Genomic DNA, 19,235 nt, shown 5'->3' on the forward strand with positions numbered 1-19,235 from the left:
GATTGGCCGCCGGGCCGGGCCGGGGCGGGGGCGGCGCGGGGCCGGGCGGGGCCGGAGCGGGCGACGTCCCCGGCGCACCTGGGCGGCGGGAGCCGGGCGGGCCCGGGTGGGGCGCGGGCGCGGAGCCTGGCTGGGGGCGCCTGGCCTCCCGGGAGCGGGGGGCGGAGGGGCGGCGGCGCGGGGCGCGCGGAGGCCAGGTCTGTCCTCGTCCTGTGACCCGGGCGGCGCGCCTCACCTCCAGCCCCTTTGTGGTGGGGAAAACAGGCGCCCACCTCCCGGCCCCGGCCCGGCCCCTGGACTCCCCCGGCCCCTGGACTCCCCCGGCCCTGGACTCCCCCCCCCCGCCCTGGACTCCCCCCCGGCCCTGGACTCCCCCTGCCCTGGACTACCCGCTCCCCCCCCCACCCCGTCCCTGGACTCCCCCGGCCCTGGACTACCCCCCCCACCCCGTCCCTGGACTCCCCCGCCCCTGGACTCCCCCCCGGCCCTGGACTCCCCCTGCCCTGGACTACCCGCCCCCCCCCACCCCGTCCCTGGACTCCCCCGGCCCTGGACTCCCCCCCGGCCCTGGACTCCCCCGGCCCTGGACTCCCCCCCCCGGCCCTGGACTCCCCCTGCCCTGGACTACCCGCTCCCCCCCCACCCGTCCCTGGACTCCCCCGGCCCTGGACTCCCCCCCCCCCCGGCCCTAGACTCCCCCTGCCCTGGACTCCCCCCCCACCCCGGCCCTGGACTCCCCCGGCCCTGGACTCCCCCGGCCCTGGACTCCCCCCCCCACCCCACCCCCGTCCCTGGACTCCCCCTGCCGTGGACTCCCCCCCGCCCCCCCCCCCGCCCTGGACTCCCCCGCACCCCCCCCCCTCCCTGGACACCCCCGCCCGGGACTCCCCCGCCCCTGGACTCCCCCGGTGTCCCACACCCACCCTGCCCCGCCCCGCCCTCTGCTCCCCGGGAGCTGGGTCGGCTCCACAGCAGGTCCACGGCCCCGGCCTGCCGCCCGGCCAGGGGACTGTCCAGTGGGCAGTCGGCACTCGGTGAGGAGGCCCCGCCCTGGCCTTGGCCTCTGCCATCCCCTCCCTCCAAACGCAACGCCGGCTGCGGGGATGACCCTGGAACAAAGCAGCGCCGCGGGCGGCTCCTCGTGGACGCTGAGCACGAAGCTGGCAGGCGTGAGGCTGGCCCAGCCCGGGCGGCCCAGCCCCGGATGCCGCCTCCCTGTACCCCTAAAACTGTGTTTCCTTAAAAGAACGTAAGACCTGCACCTCCCCTGGTGGCGCAGCGGTTGAGCGCTGGGCTGCGGCTGCCCGCAGCCTCTGCAGCGCCGGTTCATTCCCCAGTGAGGGTCCCACAAAAAAAAAAAAAAAGAACCTAAGGACTGGGCCCCCCGGCCGCAGGAGTCAGACACAGCGCGCTGGAGCTATCGCCAGCCTCTGCAGCCAGGGAGTGACCTCACCCCAGGGCACAGCAGACCCCTCCTGTCTCCCCACTGTTCCCCTCAGCAGTAGGTTTCAGTGGATCCACCTGTTCTGCTCCCCGCTCTGTCCCTGGGGAGTCCTCTCACCCCCCACACCTCTGGCCTGCGCCCCAGCTCTTGTGTGCATAAAGAAATAAATCTTGGGGCATCCCTGGTGGCACAAGGGGTTAAGACACAACCGATGGAGCTGTCCACACCCACTGCAGCACGACTTCGATCCCCGGTCAGGGAGCCTCCCACATGGCGCGCAGACCCCTCCTGTCTCCCCGCTGCTCCCCTCAGCAGTGTCCTTCGGTCCTTCTGCCTGCTCTGCTCCCCGCTCTGGCTCTGGTGAATCCTCTCACCCTCCCGCGCTTCTGACTGTGCCCAGTGCTTGTATAAATAAATAAATAAATCTTAAAAAAAAAAAGAACCTAAAGAAAACTGAAGCTGCCCTGCTGCTGCTCTGCAGCCTTGTGGACAGATGTGACCCAGATGGTCATTCCCAGACCTAACGTCCAGTACCTTGAGGGGCTGGGCAGCTCTGTCTATGGACAGTGGTCCCCAGGACTGCCGTCCAGAGAAGGTTCCTACGGATGTGGCCTGGCTGACTCTGAGATTCAAGTCAAAGGACAAGGTCAAGGCCATGGGCTTCTGTCCCTGCTCTGGTACCCAGCAGGGCCCTGGTTATGCCAGCACAGACAGCAGGCACTGACTGGCCAGCTGCCTGGGGACACACCCCGAGGCCAAGCCCCCTCCTGCACTAGCCCCATCCCTGCAGAGCCATCAATGTGGCCAGAAGCGCCCGGTGCCAGGCCACAAGGACCCGCCTCTGCCGGGCACAGGCCTCAGTGCCGCAGCCGAGCTGACCCAGGGTGCAGACGCCGCTGTGTGCAGTCTGGGGCTCAGGTGCAGGGTCGCCGGGCCCGCTGCCCCCCCCAGCCCTAGCCCGGCATTCGTCGAGGGTGTCTCCCGCGTGACGGCTCCCGGAACCTGGGTCTGGGCCATCTCTGTGCCTCAGTGTCTCTAGAAGATGGGCCCGAGACGTCAGGGTCAGAGCCCGGGAGTCCGGCAGCCGGCACCCCCGCCCATGCCTGGGGCGGCTCTGGCAATCTCCGGGGTGGGGCCCACTCAGCACTCATGCTGGGGGGCCAGGGAGTAGTGGCCACGGGCAGCTTCCCGGGCGGGCCACCGGGGGGGGGCCCTGCGGCCGCAGCCAGGCCCCGCTCCTGCCACCCCTCCGCCCCGAGGGGCGCGCGCTCCCCAGCGGGGACAAGGCCCCGCGGCCACTGCCGGCTGCTGCTGGCCACAGAGTCAGCCACCGGGGCTTGGGAGCGGCTTGGGAGCGGCCGGTGACCTCAGCAGCGCCGACGCAGGCAGAGGCGGCGTGGGGGCGGGAGCAGGCCAGCCTCGGGCCCCGCCTGCGTCCAGGGCCCAGGGCACCTCCCGTCTGGAGGCAGAGGGCAGCTCCTGAGGCCTCCCTGCAGGCCTCCACGGCAGGCAGACCTGAGCCTGATGCGTGGGCATCTGCTGGGTGCCAGCTGCTGAGTGGACGCGGGCGCGTGGGGCAGCGAGGTGGCCGGCCGCATGGCCCCTGGTCCCGATTCTCAGAGATGGGAGGAGAGGTCCGAGGAGGCCAAGGGGTCAGGGCCACGCGACAGGGAGGATGGTGCTGGCACCGGTGGGTGGGCCTCGGCCACCCCCATGGCCGGTGGCAGCAAGTCCCTCCCACTTCCCGGGCCCGCGCGCTTGGGGCGGGGCTGCGGGGCCAGCCTGAGGGCCGCGGGCCACCAGGACAGCAAGCACGGGGCGGGGCCGGGCAGGTGTGGGGACCCCCCGGGAACAGCCCCCACCCACCAGCACCTCCAGGGGGCCTGAGCGCTCCGGCGAACCCCTCAGTCCAGTCTCCCCAACTCTGTCCTCCCCTTTGGAAGGGGGGCCAGCGGGGCAGGGGCAGGGGCCGACCCCGCGGGATGCGCAGATGGCCCCTGCTTGGCGGGGGAGCCCCCTGGCCTGTACCGCGGCCGCCTGGGACCCGGAGCTCACTGGTCTGGGATGGCATTCTTGGGAACGCGCTCAGCCCCCCCCGCCCCGGGACTCCCCCCGGCGCCCTGGAGCCCTCCTGGCGGGTGGCTTCAGGCCCTGGGCGGCTGGCGGCCGCGTCACTGCTGTCGTCCCTTGCGTTTCTGTCCTCACGCTGAGGCTTCTTCTTGGCTATTGTTTACTCCTAGATATTCCTTCCCTTTGCCCCTCCTCCCCTGCCCACACTGTTCATCCCCGCGCTGCCCTCCCCCTGCCCGGCCGGGCGGCCAGTCACCCCAGCCCCTGCAGGCCTCCAGCAAACCCCCAGGCCAGAGTGGGCTCAGTGGCCAGTGCCCGCCGCCCGCTGGCCACAGTAAGTGGAGCCGAGAGGAGCACAGGGCTGTGCCATGAAAAATTCAAGGGGTGCCCGGGCCTCGGGCCAAGTCCAGAACATGCCGGGGGTGGCCCTGGCTCCTGCCAAGCAGCCCGCGAGCAGCCGGTGGACACGGAGCAGAAATCAGGACTTTGGGCCGCGTCCAGCAAGGGCAGCCCTGGCCTCCGGGGGTTGGGAGCTTGGGGCCAGGGTGCCCACCGAGGAGCGGCCAGCGGGGCCGGGCCAAGGGGCTCCTGGTCCCAGAGACCGGCCGCCCTGCAGGGGAGGGGGCTGCAGGGCCTGTGCGGGGGGGGGACCTGACCTGGGCGGGGCTCAGAGGTGGGGCCTCAGCCTGGGTTGTTCCCAGGCCACCCCCAGCCGCCCTCAGCCACCCAGCTGGTCCCCACAGCAGCAGGCAGTGTGCTGGCAGGAGTCCAGGCTGGGCTGGGGGGCGGCGGCCTAGACAGGCATGGGTAGGGGTCCTTCCCTCAGAGGGCCCACCGGGAGGGGGGAGGCCTGTGCCCCCCGCCCCTGGGAAGGAGCAGTTTCCAGAGTGCTCCGGCCAGATGCCAGGGGCCGGGGGGCTTCAGAGCCCCATCTGCAGAGCCACCCCCCAGGTGGCCCCTCATCGAGGGGCGGGGGGCAAGCTGAGGCACCACCTTCCAGGCTCAGCTGCCGTCAGAGGGCCCCCTGGCGTGCCCGTGCCCGCTGTCACTCCCCGGAGCAGGGCCACAGCTGCTGCCCCATGGCCCCTCGCGGGCGCCCTGCCCAGTCCAGCCGTCGAGACGGCAGCTGGGCAGCAGGCTGGGCCTGTGTTGGGTCCAGGTGCCCAGCACACAGCCGGGACTGGCCACCACCTTGGCCGGAGTGCATAGCGGTCACCCTGCCGGGCAGCGGGGGCAGCAGGCAGAACTCAGCATTCCCTGGGGAGGTTGGCTCGGCACAGCCCCCGCCACGTGACCACCTCGCACAGGTGTGCAATGGGTGGGCACACTTGTCCAGGCTGGACTGCACACACACTCACGTGCACATGCTCACACGCCGTCAGCTCCAGCTGCGGAGACTTGGCTCATGGCGCGCAAACCAGCGCCCACAAGCTTCATGGGAAGTTATTAAGCACCTACTGTGTGCCAGAAGCATGGAGGCCCAGAATGAGGCCATGCCCTAGCATCTGGCACTTGGGGGGACAACAGGGGCACTGCCTCCCCCCAATGGGGCTGGCACCTCTCAGAGTCCCCCAGCCCGGCTCTGTCCGGGAGGCCGTCACGCTGCTGGCTGGGTGGGGCGCAGAGGGCACCAACCTGACCTGAGGGCCGCCCAGCTGTGCCCGGGCCCTGGACATAAGTGCCAACGTGGGCACCAGCGTGCACTGGGGGTGGGGATGCGCCTCAGCACTGAGGCTGTTTCCAGGGCCTGGCGTGTTTTGTGGACGCACGGTCCCTGGCCCAGCCCACAGCCCGACGCGCACGCGGCCGGCTCCCTGTAAATGCGCGTGCTCCGGGGATCTGCGCGCCGCTCCCCCAACCTGCGCTGGCCCCCTCGGTGGTGGGGGGCTGCTCTCCTGGCGTCGGCACGTCCCGGGCCTGGAGGCCGAAGACGCCTTGCCCCTGCCCGCCTGCCCCAGGTCCACGACAGCCAGCAGAGGGGCGGCTGACAGGGCAGGCCTGACCCCTTGGCCTCCTCGGACCTCTGTTTCCATCTCTGAGAATCGGGACCAGGGGCCATGTGGCCGGCCACCTAGCTGCCCAATGCACCCGTGTCCAGTTAGCAGCTGGCTCCCAGCAGATGCCCACGTATCAGGCTCAGGTCTGCCTGCCCTGGGCGGGAGGGGGTGCTGCCGAGGCGTCAGGACCACAGGGTGCCCGGACTCTGGAGCGCCCTGGCCCCAGTGCCCAGGAGGCGTGAGGTCACGCACGGGCTGAGGAGGAGGCGCCTGCTGGCGGGGCCCACACGGACGGCTCTGCTTTCATGACTTGGCTCCCAGCCCCCGCGGCAGGTGCAGGGCACGGACAGGCAGGATGGCTGCCAGCCCTGGGCACCCACGGCAGTCTTGGGAAGATGGTCCAGTGGGCAGCTCCCGGTGGCTGGGCCGGGGCGCAAGGGGATGGGGGGGTGGCGGCTTCCCCCTGGCCTGCTGCCTCGTCCTCCGCCGAGCGGGCTCCCCATTTCCCCATTTGCCCCCGGCCGCGGGGACGGGCAGGCCGCCCCAGCCACGCAGGGGGCCGCTCCCCGCTCACCTCGGCGCGTCCAGGGCTCAGCAGGCCGCCCTCCTGCCGGGGCCAGCCGCTCCGCCGGTCACCCTCCTGCTCTGCAGGCGCCGCGGCTCCCTCGTCAGTGGCCGCCGCGTGAGCCGCCTGCCCGCCTGCCCACTTGCGCGGGGGCCTCGCCAGGCCGGGCAGTGGGAACCAGAGACGCGTAACTGGATCTGGCTGAGGGTCTGGCGGCCGCTGAGGGCGGAGGCTGCGATCGGGTTGCGGCCGCACCACGAGTTTTCCACCGGGCAGGGCGAGCGGGCTGCGGCCGGTCAGTCGTGCGGGGGCGCGGGCGGGGGCCGCAGCGGGAGGGGGCGAGAGGCCAGGGGCCAGGAGGGGCCTGGGAGCGCCGGCGAGGACGCAGCGGGGTCGGCCCTGGCCAGCCCACGGCCCAGCTCCAATCGTCGGGGCGTCCCGAGCGGCCGAAATCCCAGGGGGACCCGGGACTGTGGCTCCTGAGCCGCCAGAGCTCGCTCCGCTGCCGGCCAGCCGCTAAGAGCCGCCCCGGCCCACGCCACGGTCAGAGGCAGCGCCTGAGCGGCCGGCGGGTCCACCCCACGGCAGGCCTGGGGGCCGAGGGCTAGCGGAGCAGAGCCAGGCCGCGGGCGGGCGGGGGTGGGGGGCCCGCGGTGAGGGCGCGCGCCACCCCAGCCCTTGCGGGGACCCGCCGGCCGGAAGATGCCCAGCAACGGCCTGCACCGGGCGCTGAAGATCCAGTTCGGCCTCCTCAACGCCGCCGACCGCTACCTGACAGCCGAGAGCTTCGGCTTCAAGGTCAACGCCTCGGCGCCAGGCCTCAAGAGGAAGCAGACGTGGGTGCTGGAGCCCGGCCCGGGGCAGGGCCCGGCCGTGCTGCTCCGCAGCAGCCACCTGGGGCGCTACCTGTCCGCCGGGGAGGACGGGCGCGTGGCCTGCGAGGCGGAGCGGCCGGGCCGGGACTGCCGCTTCCTGGTCCTGCCGCAGCCAGACGGGCGCTGGGCGCTGCGGTCGGAGCCCCACGGGCGCTTCTTCGGCGGCGCGGAGGACCGGCTGTCCTGCTTCGCCACGGCCATCTCCGCGGCCGAGCTGTGGACCGTGCACCTGGCCACCCACCCGCAGGCGCACCTGCGGAGCGAGAGCCGGCGGCGCTACGCGCACCTGTGCCCCCAGGGCGACGAGATGGTGGCGGACAGCGATGCGCCCTGGGGCGTGGGCGCGCTGGTCACCCTCGCCTTCCGGGACCGGCGCTACTGCCTGCGCTGCTGCGACGGCCGCTTCCTGCGCCAGGACGGCCGGCTGGTGCGGGAGCCCGAGGCCCGCGCCTGCTACACCCTGGAGCTCAAGGCCGGCAAGCTGGCCCTCAAGGACTGCGACGGCCACTACCTGGCGCCCGTGGGGCCCGCCGGCACGCTCAGGGCCGGGCGCAACACACGGCCGGGCAAGGACGAGCTGTTCGCGCTGGAGGAGAGCCCCCCGCAGGTGGCGCTGCTGGCCGCCAACCGCCGCTACGTGTCCGTGCGCCAAGGTGACGGCGGGCCTGGGGCGAGGGCCGGGCCGGAGGTTCCCACGGGGGTCGTCCCAGCTGCCTGGGGCTGCTGGAGGGGTGGGGCCTGGGAGAAGCCAGCCCGGCCGGGGCCAGGAGGGGCCCAGGGCAGCCCCAGCCTTGGGGGGGGGGTGGCCATGGGGAGGGGGCTCGCTCTGCACCCCACCTTCTGGGCCTTGCGGGACTCTGGGGAGGGAGCGTGGGGCAGGGCAGGCCCCTCCTTGACCGACCATTGTCCCCCTCGTGCGGCCCGGGAGTAGGGAACGGGTCTCTCGAGCTGGGTGTGCCGGAGGCCGGGGACGCTCCCTCGGGTGGCAGAGATGGTGCTGGCGGGCCTGGCAGTGAGCGCGGTAGGTGGTGACGGGCTGGGGGTGACGAGCAGGGCTGAGTGACAGTTCGCACCCCCGGACCACTCTGCATCTGACCCCACTGGCCTGAAGGACGCGCGCTGCTGCCCTTGGTAGAAGCCGGCACTGCCCCACCCCTTGGCCTCCCGCCTCCCCCCGCTTAGCCCGGGGTCACTGAACTGACCCCACCGGGTGACCGCAAGGCGCTATGGATGGGGCGGCGGGCACCCCGGATCCCGGCGGCCGGGAGGGGCTCCGCGGGCGTCATCCCCGCCCCCTGGGTGACAGTCTGATTGTTCTTCTGCGCCCACCGTTCAGAGCAGCCGGGCTCTGCCAGCCGCCCCAGCCCTCGCTGACCTGGTGCTGCCCACTGGCAGGCGGCACCGTCCTCCGTGGCGGCAGGTAACAGAAAACTGGCCTGCAGCTGGCTGGGGCCCCGAGGACCTGCGCTGGCTCGAGAAAACCCGGTCTGGAGGCGGAGGGGCGGCGGGGCAGGGCGGGGCGCCGTCTGGACTGGGACCCCCGTCACGTCCCGCGCCCCCTTCCTCCCGAGCGGCTCTCCCGGGACGGCCTGACCTCGTGGTCACGCTGTGGCTGGGCCCCTCCAGCCTCACGGGGGGACACCGGCTCCTCTGTGTCCTCTGAGAGCAGGACGACGTCCCCACGAGCACCCTCTCTTACTCACTCGCACCCCCGAGAACCCCAGGAGGCCTGCACTGGCGGGGGCCCCGCCCCTCTCCCGCCTCGAGCTCGGGACCCAGAGGCAGAGGAGCGAGAAGGGCCGGGCGGGCAGCGGAGGCAGGGCCGGCGCCGAGCTCCAGGCCTGGCTCCTGCAGGCCCCTCCAGCCCCGCCCTCTGCAGCGCCGCGCCCGCCGGGGGCCTGCCTGTGCCGGGTGGGGCTGTGGCGGAGCAGGGCTGGCGGGCAGCACCCCAGGCTGGGGGCGCGCAGGTGGTGCGAGCAGCAGGGCTGCTTCCCGCCTGCCGGCAGTGGCCAGTGGCCGGGGGGCCGGCCTGGAAGGGCTTCGGACAGAGTGGCCCGTGTGGCCTCGACCTTCAGGCCCCCCGGGCTCTGGTCCCCACCGCCTCGCGGGGAGCCGTGACCCCCTGGCCACGTGGAGGGGCCAGGGAAGGAGAAACTCGGTTTGTGGGAAGAGGCCGGGAGCCCCAGAGCCTGCCCACTGCCCACCCACCGGGGCGTGGAGGCCCCTCCCAGGAGCCGGGTGGAGCCCACACACAAGTGGGGGCCGTAGGAACCTGCCGTGCTCCCCACGGAGGCGCCCAGAGCAGGGCAAGCGCCAGCAGGCGGGACCCACGCCTCGAGGCTGGGGGGGCCCTGGGGGCAAGTGGGCCGCCCACATCTCTGGTCCCGGGCTCCTGGGTCGGACCCCCGGGCACAGGGCCGCCCCGCTGGGGAGAGGCGTGAGGGCTCCCGTGTCCTCCCACAGGGGTCAACGTCTCCGCCAACCAAGACGAGGAGCTGGATTGCGAGACCTTCATGATGCAGATGGACCCGGACACCGGGCGGTGCGCCTTCTACTCCAGCACTGGGGCCTACTGGGCGCTGGTCACCCACGGGGGCATCCAGGCCACAGCCACGCAGGTGTAAGCTCCCCGCCCCCTCACGTGCGGCTCGCCTCCACTGGAGGCCACGAGTCCAGCGGGCAGGCTGCTGGGCATGGGGCGGCCCTCCGTGGTGATGGGTGTCCCCTGGAGGGTGGACCCGGACCCGAGGGAGCTGGGCAAGGCGGGCCCTGAGTGCTCAGCCCTGCCCCCAGGTCAGCCAGCACCATGTTTGAGCTGGAGTGGCGGGGCCGGCGCGTGGCCCTCAAGGCCAGCAACGGCCGCTACGTGTGCATGAAGAGGAACGGGCAGCTGGCTGCGGTCAGCGACTTCGTGGGTGAGCACTCCCCGCCCGAGGACTGGCCTGCCCTGTCAGGAGCCAGCCCCTCCCCGGCGGGCGCCCCCACATCCGCCCCGAGGACAGCGAGGCCCCAGATGCGGGTGCAGGCGGGCCGGGCCCCAGGCGGTGGCAGGGCGCCCAGCCCCCTCTCCCGCCAGGGGAGGACGAGGAGTTCACCCTGAAGCTCGTCAACCGGCCGGGGCTCGTGCTGCGCGGCCTGGACGGCTTCGTGCGCCAGCGCCGGGGCTCGGCGCAGCTGGACGCCAACCGCTCGGCCTACGACGTCTTCGCCCTGAGCTTCAGCGACGGCGCCTACCAGATCCGCGGTGCGGGGCGCGGGGCGCGGGGCGCGGGGGGCCGGGGGGCCGCGGGGCGCGGGGGGCCGGGGGGCCGCGGGGCGCGGGGGGCCGGCCGGGGCTGAGCGCGCCCTCCCGCAGGCGGCGGCGGCTTCTGGCGCACGGGCGGCCACGGCGCGGTGCGCAGCGACGGCGAGCGCGGCGAGGACTTCGTGCTGGAGCTCCGGGCGCGCGGCCGCCTGGCCATCCGCGCGCGCTGCGGCCGCTACCTGCGCGGCGACGCCTCGGGGCTGCTGCGCGCCGACGCCCCCGCGCCCGCCGGGGCCGCGCTCTGGGAGTTCTGAGGCGCCGCCGGGCGAGCCGGCCCCCCAGTCCCCCGAGCCCCCCCGCCCCGTGTCTGCCGGGGGCCTCCGGCCGGCGCGGCGCTCTCCGCAAACCCGAGGCGCCGGCTGGGAGGCGACGCCCCCCGCTGCCCCCACGCGCCTGTGGGGTCCACCGGCCCCCCGCGGACGCCCCACCCTGGGACCCGCCGCCCGCACCAGCCGCCGCGCCCCTGCGCCCCGCCCCGCCCCGTCCCCAGGAGAGGCCCGCGGGGCAGAGGCCGGGCACGGGCGTTGGGGTGCGGCCTGGGGCGAGTGGTGGGGGCCACAGTGCAAAGAGGGGTGCTGGGCGGATGGCCGTCCCCCCCGTGGCTTGTCCCCGCGCCCCCCTCGCTCATCACGGCTGCGCTCAGCTTCGCGGGCTCGGAGTGTGCGTGTGGTTCTTTCTCCCAGACCACGGCGGCCGCCCCGCCCCGCCCCGCCCCGCCCCGGGCAGCCCCGCAGAGGGGGGGTCCCCGCCCGCGCCGCTCGGGCCAGCACGCCGGGCCAGAGCTGCCTGGGGCCCCGGGGCCCCGCTCGCGGCTGCCGCGGCACAGGGACGGCGGCTGCCCTGTCCGCGAGCCCCGCAGGCGGCCCCTGTGGCCCGAACTGGTGGCGGGCGTGGGGGAGACCCAGCGGCCGAACCACCCGTGAGGGCTCCTCGCCTGGGGCCTGCTCCACCCCCCCAGCAGCCTGCAGTGGGGGCGCCTTGAGCACCTGCAGCCAGACCCGCCCTCGCCTCTGGAGGGACAGGCAGCTCCAGGGAGGCTCCTCCCCAGCGCTGGGCTCGGTGCACCCGGCGCCCAGGTCGGAACCCCCCCCCAACCAGAGAGGCGCAGCGCAAAGAACAGCTCAGGTGACGCGGTCAGCAGGAAGGGTCACTTGTCACAGGTGGGGGGGTGAGGCCCACGCCCTCAGGTGGACAGCTGGGGGACAGTCCAGTCCCGGTGGGCCGCGAGCGCAGCTGGGGCATAGCCAGGGCTTGCTCGCCGCCTCGGTCACCGTGCAGAGGAGCAGCCCAAGGCACCCCCAGGAGGCAGGGCGGGGTGGACCGAGCTGCTGACAGGTCCCGTGGGGGCGGCTCTGGGCAGAAATAGTGACCAGCAGAGGCCAGCCCATCCGAGTCCTGGCCCAGAGGCCCTGCTTCTCCCCGGCCTCCGTGGGCCACTCGGCCATGGCACTTCCGCCCCAGGGTCCGGACCTGAATCCGGGGCCGGGCTTCCGGGTGGCAGGATGTCGCTGACAAGCTTGGCTCCGGCGGGAAGGCCCAGCAGGTCCAGGTCCAGCGCAGAGGCCCTGGCAGCTGCTGGAGGGAGGGACAGGGCTGGGACTGGGGAAGGGAGCCGGCCGACCCCACAAGGCCACAGTGGCTGGGCGACAGCTGCCGGGGGTCTGCCGCACAGCAGCCCAGCTCACCCTGAGCCTGGGCAGCAAGGACCAGGTCCACTGTGCGCCCAGATCTAGGGCCGGGAAGCAGCCTTTGTGTCTGGGGATCTGTCTGGGTGATGGGCCTGGGAGCCGGTCTGGTGGGACCCACCTGGCTCACAGCAGGGGGAGGCCCGGGCTGCGCAGCTGCTGGTAGACCCGCAGGAGCCGCTGGGCCACCGTGCCTGCCCCGTCCGCGGCCCCGTCCTCGGCGCACAGCCGGTCACGCAGCGTCCGCACCTCCCGCAGCAGCCTCTGCAGGCAGCAGCGGCTCAGGGCCCCACTTTGGCCGGCACGTCGCCACCCCCTCCCCGGGGCCCCCCCCACGGAATCCTACTCGGGACACGGGGGTGGCTTCAGAGATACTTGCGGGGATGCTAAGGAAAGGGCCGCCCAGCCGCACCCCACAGCCCTCAGGGCAGAGGCAGGCAAGCGGAGGGGGCAGGAGACAGAAAGGATGCTGCCCACTGCCCCCGTGAAAGGGGACCATGCCCTGGATGGGGGACCCCCGGGAACCTGCTGGGAGGTAGGGGTGGCAGGACCCCAGGGGCCTCACCTCGCGGTCGGCCTGCAACTGGTGTAGGCGCTGCAGGTCGAGATCTGGCGGGCAGGCGCCCCGGGCGGCCTGCTCCGCCACCAGGGCCTGGGCACACATAGGAGGGGGCTGGGGGCCTGGGGCTGCCGTCCGACTCCCCCCACCCTGCTCTGGGCCCTCCCAGGACCCCCAGCGGGAGCACCCCCAGCCGCCCGCTGCTGGCTCCCCCACCCTTGTTCCCAGGCCCTGGCCCACCTGGGGGCGGGGGCTCACGGGGCACCCGGCGACGGCCGCACCTGCACCCGCCGGAGGATGGCGTGGTGGGCCCCGCACACGTGCCCCAGGGTGGGGCTCTGCACCTGGATGTCCACGGCCCGGATGGGGCCCGCCGGGTTCAGGCCCGACAGCGTCTCCTGCAACACACCGGGAGGCTTGCTGTTTGGCACCGCCAGCCGGCCAGGCCAAGGCTGCGAGTCGGCTGGGTGCCTGGGTCAGCAAGCCAAGGACGGCCCCGGAGGGCACACAGGGCCCGGGGGCGATCACGCCAGGGTACCCACAGGCCCTGGAGCTCCTGTCCCGCCTCCCCTGTGGAGCCACCACCAGGCCCCAGACCCGGGGCCCAGGGGTGCCCCACCTAGGTGCCAACCTGGCCTCGGCCTGGCCTGAAAGGGGTCTCTGGGGGTAGCGGCTGCTCACCAAGGCTCGTGTGGCCTGGAACCAGCCCTGGCTTGTGCCCAGTCATGCCCGCTGGCCGTGCCCTGGTCCCCGAGGCAGGAACAGGAGAGTCACAGAAAGGGGGGGGGAGACGAGGCGCTGGGGGTGGGCACCCGAGACACAGGGACTTGTGGGCGCAGAGCATGACTAAGCCACTGGGGGCTGCGCGAGGGTGGCCCTGGGGCCCCGAGGCCTCAGCCCTGCCTGCAGTCAGGGCCAACATGCCCAGGCTGGAAGCCCAGTCTCCACTTGCCTCACGGACGGCGAGGTGGACGTCAGTGCCGTCGGGGCCAACGCCCTGGACAGAGGACAGCGCCTGGGCCCGCACGACGTCGGCGGCAGCATTCCCGGCCAGCAGCCACTGCAGGGCAGCACAGCACAGGGGCGCCCCTGGAGTGAGGCCAGGGTGAGCCGGGGCCGGGGTGGGGGCAGCTCAAGGCCGGAGTGAAGAGAGAGTCACTGACCTGCGCCGATGTCCCCCAAGGCGCCCCCGAGCAGCTCGGCCGACACCCTGATGCTGGCCGCTGGTGGGAGCAGGAACGTGGCCCGCAGGGGGGCGGGTCCTGCTGGCTCCAGGCCCGGCCCGCGGCACGTGCCCAGGAAGGCATCCACGGGGTCGCCAGCAGGGCCAAGCAGACTGGGGACTGGCGCGGGGGGCTCGGCCAGGCCGGGGAAGCGCAGGCCCTGCAGCAGGTCCACCGTGTGCTCGCTCAGGGGCAGGCAGACGCCGTCCTGCTCAGGCGGGCAGCCGGGGGGGTCCTGGGGTCCAGGGGGCCCGCCCATGGCCTCCCTCAGGCTGTAGAAAAGCGTGCAGGCCACGGTCACCGGCAGGTCCAGCGCACCATCCTCGCCAGGGCCCAGGGGCAGCGTCACCTCCCGCTGCCCGCCAGGCCCGAACCGGCCCAGGGGGACGGTGCAGGTGAGGGTGGGGCCGGTTGAGGGGATGGGGGGCAGCAGCCGCACACACAGGGCCCAGCCGGGGCCCAGGCTGAGGCTGCTGCGGTTCTCCAGCTGGCAGGTGGCCACCAGCACGTCGCGCGGGTGCAGGCGATGCCAGGCAGTGGTGGTGCTGCAGGAGATGGGCGGGGGGCCGGCGCGGGTGGACAGCAGGGCGCAGCTCACGCTCATGGCTTCGTTGAGGCGCGCCAAGGCCTGGCTCCGCTGGTCCAGGGCCTTCCGCAGAGAAGACGCCCTGCAGGGAGCGCGAGGGGGCTGGAGACCGGAGCGTCAGGCCGCGGGACCACAGCCTCGCCCTCCACCAGCGGCGGGGCGGGCACCCAGGGAGGGCCGCCTGCGAACGTGGGCCTTCTGACCCCGGGCCGAGGCGCTGCCTGCAGGGGCTGGCCCCGGCCACACGCCCGGAGGCTCTCGGTGGGCCCTGGCCGGCAGCAGGGAGAAGGGGCGCCCCGGGCAGAAGGCGGCGGCCCCGGAGCTGCTCACCTCTCAGACGTGGCGGCCACCCTGGCGAGCAGGCCAGCGATCTTCCGGTCAGTGCTGGCCGCGGCTGCTCCTGAGGGGCTCGGGGCCAGGTGGCAGGTGAGCAGGCGGCCCTTGGCCGACATGGCCAGGAGCTCCGTGCCGTCTGCGGTCGGATAGGGGGTGAGCTGCTGGGGCTGCGTGCTCCGGGCTCCAGGACGGGTCACCCTGCAGGCCCAGCACCCCAGGGGGCCACTGCCCACACACGTCCAGTCGTGGCCTCCCCTAAGAAGCACCCGCGGCAACGGCGCCCGGAGGCCCAGTGATGTGCGGGGACTGAAAGGGCCGAGAGAGGCCCCGACAGGCCTGGCCAGCCCGGGCGGCTCCACCTGGCCAGGCCTCCTCCGCTTCGTCCCCGCGGCCTCCAGGCCCTTCCCAGAGCCAGCCTGCTCAGGCCGGCCGCCCCACCCCCGCCACCGGGCAGACCCCCAGGGGCACGGAGCCGCTGCCTCTGGCCCTCGAAGGACCTGCTCAGATGCCCCCGGCCCAGGTCACCCCCGGCCTGAGGGCGAGGGGCGGAGCCTGCAGCTGGGGGAGCTCTGTGGCCGGGGACACCAGGTCGCGGGGAAGCAGAACGCGGAGGCTTTGCGTTTCGTGTTTAAGCAGCAGCGCGGCTCGTACCTTCGCGAGTCCCAGGCGGCACGCAGAGGCTCACGAGGCTGCAGACGCTCAAGCTGGCCGGACACAGCACGGGGGGCAGGACTCCCCGGCCTGGGGTGGGCAGGGTGGGCTCCTGGGGGCTGCCGCCCTGAGCCAGGTCCAGCACATGGAGGCCCGACGGGGTGCTCTGGTACAGGCAGCTGCCCCCGCTGGCGGCGCAAAGCACTGGCCCCGGGAGGCAATAGTCCCGCAGCTCCGGCACCGGTCCCCCGCCCGCGTCCCTGCTGGCCTTGACGGCCAGCATCCGGCCGTGGTGACCAAGGGCCACTAGGCAGTCAGAGTGCATGTCCCCCGTGTCCTCAGCCTGTGGCTCTGTCCTCAGGGCCCCCACGAAGACCACAGGCTCCTCCAGGTGGTGGAGGATCTTGACGAGGGCCTTGGGGTCACCAGGGGTCAACCTGGAGGTGACCAAGGCCTTCAGGACCACATAACACAGCTGGCCATCAGGGAGACCGCAGAGAATCACGGGAGACTGCAGGATGGAGGCATCGGCTCCAAAGAGCAACCCGAAGAGGGGCTCTTCCAGCGTGAAGCCCCCACTGCTCTGCCCTGGCGGTGACACGCAGCACAGCACCGGGAGGAAGCCGGGGGTGGGGGGCTGTCCCGGGCTCCCGGCCGGAGGGGCCCAAGGAGGCAGCTCCACTTCCCCAATCTGGCCTCCTAGGCTGGGGGCCCCCCGGGGGCAGGGGCAGTGGAACAGCTGCAGCCTCCACCGGGCGGGGCCCTGCCCCAGGACGGCCAGCGTGTGGTCCAGCACGGCGAAGGCGCACAGCGTGGCGTCCGCGAGGACACAGGCGTCGGGCTCCACAGCGATCACAGGGGCCGGGCTCTCGCTGTCCCTGCCGTCCCGGTGCACGGTCCTTTGGGACACAGAGCCGTCTGCTGGTCTCCACGGGGCCCGGGGCTGGCGGCCCTCGGGGGGCTCTGCCCCTCCCACCCGTGCACACAGCAGGGGGCCAAGGTGTACAGAAATGGGGTTCAGGTGGGAAATTCCATGACGATGGCCTGCCAGGCCTGCGCCCCCCCCTAGGCCCAACCTGTGAGGTGCACCCACCGCCTTCCAGGCCTAGGCCAGCGTGGCCCGTGTCTCCGCTAACCCCACCCGGGTGCAGGTGCTTTCGCCCTCATGCTGTCTAGAACCACCCCCCAAGGAGTCACACCAGGAGGAAGAGGGCCCCCCAAAGATAAAAAAGCAGGACCCTGCTCTGGGCTGAATGTGCTGCCTGAGTGCTGGGGGGGTCCAGCGGGCACCCCACTGCTCACCTGCCCGCCTGCTCCAGCGACAGGCAGTAAATGCCCCTCTGGGCACACAGGACCAAGAGTGCCCTGTGACCGGCCAGCAGCTGCAGGTGCCACACCTGGGCGGGAAACCTGTACGCAGCCTGGGGGGGCGGGGCCGGGTAGCCTCAGCTCCTCAACCACGCCCCGCGCGGCCCCGCCCACCCGCGGCCCCGCCCCTCCCCCGCGGCCCCGCCCCTCCCCCGCGGCCCCGCCCGCCCCGCGGCCCCGCCCGCCCCGCGGCCCCGCCCGCCCCGCGGCCCCGCCCGCCCCGAGGCCCCGCCCGCCCCGAGGCCCCGCCCCTCCCCGAGACCCCGCCCCTCCCCGAGGCCCCGCCCCGCCCCGAGGCCCCGCCCGCCCCGAGGCCCCGCCCGCCCGCGCGCGCGGCGCCCACCGTCAGCAGCCCGGCCTCGCGGTCGTAGACGTGGAGCAGCTCGCCCCCGGGGGACAGGAGGATGTCCGCGCCGCGGCACAGCAGCCGGGGCCGGCCCGCCGCCAGGCCCCCGAGCGGGCAGCGGAAGCCCGCCAGGTACTCGACCCGCGGCGCGAGGCGGGCCATGGCGCGGCCCGCGGCGCTTTACGGCCCCGTGGCCGCCGCGCGCCTCCGTCGTAAAGCGTCCGGGCGGGGGCGGGGCCCGGGCGGGGGCGGGGCCCGGGCGGGGCCCGGGCGGGGGCGGGGCCCGGGCGGGGGAGGCGGGGGCTGCGCGAAGGGCTGACGAGCTTAAGGCAGAAGGCGGGAAACCGGAGCCTCCGCCGCGGGCCGCAGCCGGCCCCGCGCGTCTTCCGCGCAGCCAGAGGGCGCAGGACCCCTGGGCCGCAGCGCCGCCCCGGCCACTGCCCGCCTGGGGCGAGCCAGGGCTGGCTCTCGGGAACATGAGCCGAGCGCGGGGCGCGGGCAGGCGCCGTCCATCAGGCCGTCCTGCTCCACGAGGCCCTGGGGGGGCGTAGGCTTTCTGGCCCCGAGCCCAGGTGAGCCCCACTTTGGGATCTGAGGGCTTCTCGGCCGCGTCATGGGGGCACAGGCAGGGATGAGGTGCACTCCCAGCGAGGAGCCTCTGGGCGGGCTGTGCTGTTGCCCTGGCCTCCAGGGCAGCGGGCATCTTCCTAAGGCCAATACCACAGATGAGGGCCACGGGGACCCCAGGCCTTGGGGGGGGCTCTCTGCCTAACCCAGAGTCCACTGTGCCAGGAAGGCGGCAGGCGCACATGTGCTGGACTTCGGGCGGGCGGGCCTCCAGAGCCCCGAGAGACAGGCGGCCGTGTCCTGCAAGCCGCAAGCTCGGCCCCCAGAGCAGGACCCGTGACCCCAGGCGGCCCTTGAGCACGCACATGATGGGGGGATGGCAGGCAGGTGCCTGGCCAGGACAGAGAGGGGCCAGGAGGTGCATGGGAAACCAGGGCGTGGGCGTCCTGGCAGTCACAGGACCACCCCTCCTGGCCTCATGGCTGGCCACCCCCTTTAGCAGGCCGGGTGGTAGAGGGAGAGTAGACGTGGGCGCTGCAGACGGGCAGGAACCACAGTGCAGAGGCCTGGCAGCCACCTCAGGTGCTTTTACTAACCCCACTGCAGGCCGGAGTCCAGGCCCCAGTATTGCCAGCACAACCTGCACCCTGGGCCCCACGCAGCGCGGCGCAGGAGCACCAGGAGCACGCTGGGCGGGGGTGGCAGGCACCCCGCCGGGCCATGGAGCTGCAGCAGGCGGCCGCTCACCCAGGCCGGCTGGGCAACTTCCCCAGCCTTCCACTGAGCTCTGACTCTTTGGACGATGAAGTAAAGTACATTACTGAACAAAGAGTGACTCAAAACCAGAAGCGAGAAATCACAAAGCTTGTTCTTGAGCTAGAAGACAAAGGAAAACATGGGTTATGTGAAGGCCGAGTCCAAAGCAAGAACACGCTGACTGAAGAGAAAAGGGAACAGGCTTGGTGGATAAAGACGCGCGCGTGGCAGAGGGTGGGCAGGGTCTGCGTGGGGCTGGCAGATATGGGGCAAGCGCAGGTGGAGGGACAGGCCCTCCGGACGCTGTCAGCAGGGCCCGAGTCCTTGGCAGCGGCCTGGAGGGGCAGATGCAGCCAGAGTCCAGTTTCAGAACAGACCGTGCTGCCCAGCCCAGCGTGCCTCTGTCCCCAGGAGCAGACCCGCCTGTGCCTGTCCTCGTGGGCCCGAGGGCCGCCAGCTCCTGTCCACAGTGGCTAGGGTGAGGAGGGTGTTCCAGGCAGCCCGCCCCGGGCAGACGAAGTCCCCGCACGGTCTGCTGGTCTCCTCAGTGGGCGAGTGCAGCTCAGAGATGGCTCTCGTTAAGGCAAAGAGGCTTCGGCGTGGCCACGGGTCAGCCTAGCACGCTGCCAGAGGCGGCGCGAGGCCTGGAGCATGTGCGCCAGGTCCCACCACGGCCTTTGTCCCGGGATGGCCCAGGCCTCCCCCGCCAGCACACGACAGTCCCAGAGCCCCAGGTCCACGCGGCCAGGGCCCCCCCACTGGCCTGTCTCGAGGGCCACGCGCTGACCAGAGGTTGGCCCCAGGAGGAACGGTGTGTGGGGCAGGGGAGACCCGAGCTCCCTGCCGGGGCCAGGCATCCAAAGGGCCGGTGGGGCCGGCATGCGTGCGCTCGAGCTGCCAGGG

At 73.2% G+C, this 19,235-nt stretch overlaps 2 protein-coding genes across 2 annotated transcripts; one reads left to right on the top strand and one right to left on the bottom strand.

The window, feature by feature from the left end:
- Positions 1 to 6,680: 6,680 nt before the first annotated feature.
- FSCN2 (fascin actin-bundling protein 2, retinal) lies at positions 6,681 to 10,509 on the top strand (the record flags this gene model as incomplete). The annotated part of the gene is made up of 5 exons (XM_084238108.1): positions 6,681 to 7,604; positions 9,415 to 9,571; positions 9,745 to 9,866; positions 10,028 to 10,195; positions 10,307 to 10,509. Exons 1-5 carry the CDS (start codon positions 6,779 to 6,781, stop codon positions 10,507 to 10,509), a joined length of 1,476 nt encoding a protein of 491 aa, XP_084094234.1. The 5' UTR covers positions 6,681 to 6,778.
- A 950-nt stretch (positions 10,510 to 11,459) lies between these two features.
- FAAP100 (FA core complex associated protein 100) lies at positions 11,460 to 17,207 on the bottom strand. The gene is made up of 10 exons (XM_084238109.1): positions 17,007 to 17,207; positions 16,598 to 16,716; positions 15,296 to 16,194; positions 14,639 to 14,780; positions 13,663 to 14,390; positions 13,452 to 13,588; positions 12,781 to 12,897; positions 12,506 to 12,592; positions 12,062 to 12,282; positions 11,460 to 11,830 (listed from the first exon to the last, which is right to left on the bottom strand). The coding sequence occupies exons 1-9, from the start codon at positions 17,169 to 17,171 to the stop codon at positions 12,067 to 12,069; spliced, it is 2,610 nt and encodes an 869-aa protein (XP_084094235.1). The 5' UTR covers positions 17,172 to 17,207; the 3' UTR covers positions 11,460 to 11,830; positions 12,062 to 12,066.
- Between the last annotated feature and the right edge of the window lie 2,028 nt (positions 17,208 to 19,235).

The sequence above is a fragment of the Talpa europaea genome (assembly GCF_964194135.1).
Source record: "Talpa europaea genome assembly, chromosome: 7".
Lineage (NCBI taxonomy): Eukaryota > Metazoa > Chordata > Mammalia > Eulipotyphla > Talpidae > Talpa > Talpa europaea.

Excerpts from the sequence above, each read along its gene's own strand:
- FAAP100 (XM_084238109.1), bottom strand. The coding sequence starts at position 17,171 with ATGGCCCGCCTCGCGCCGCGGGTCGAGTACCTGGCGGGCTTCCGCTGC. Across the intron at positions 16,717-17,006 it reads GCGAGGCCGGGCTGCTGACG|GCTGCGTACAGGTTTCCCGC; the intron begins GTGGGCGCCGCG and ends CCGCCCCCCCAG. Across the intron at positions 16,195-16,597 it reads TCGCTGGAGCAGGCGGGCAG|GACCGTGCACCGGGACGGCA; the intron begins GTGAGCAGTGGG and ends TGTGTCCCAAAG.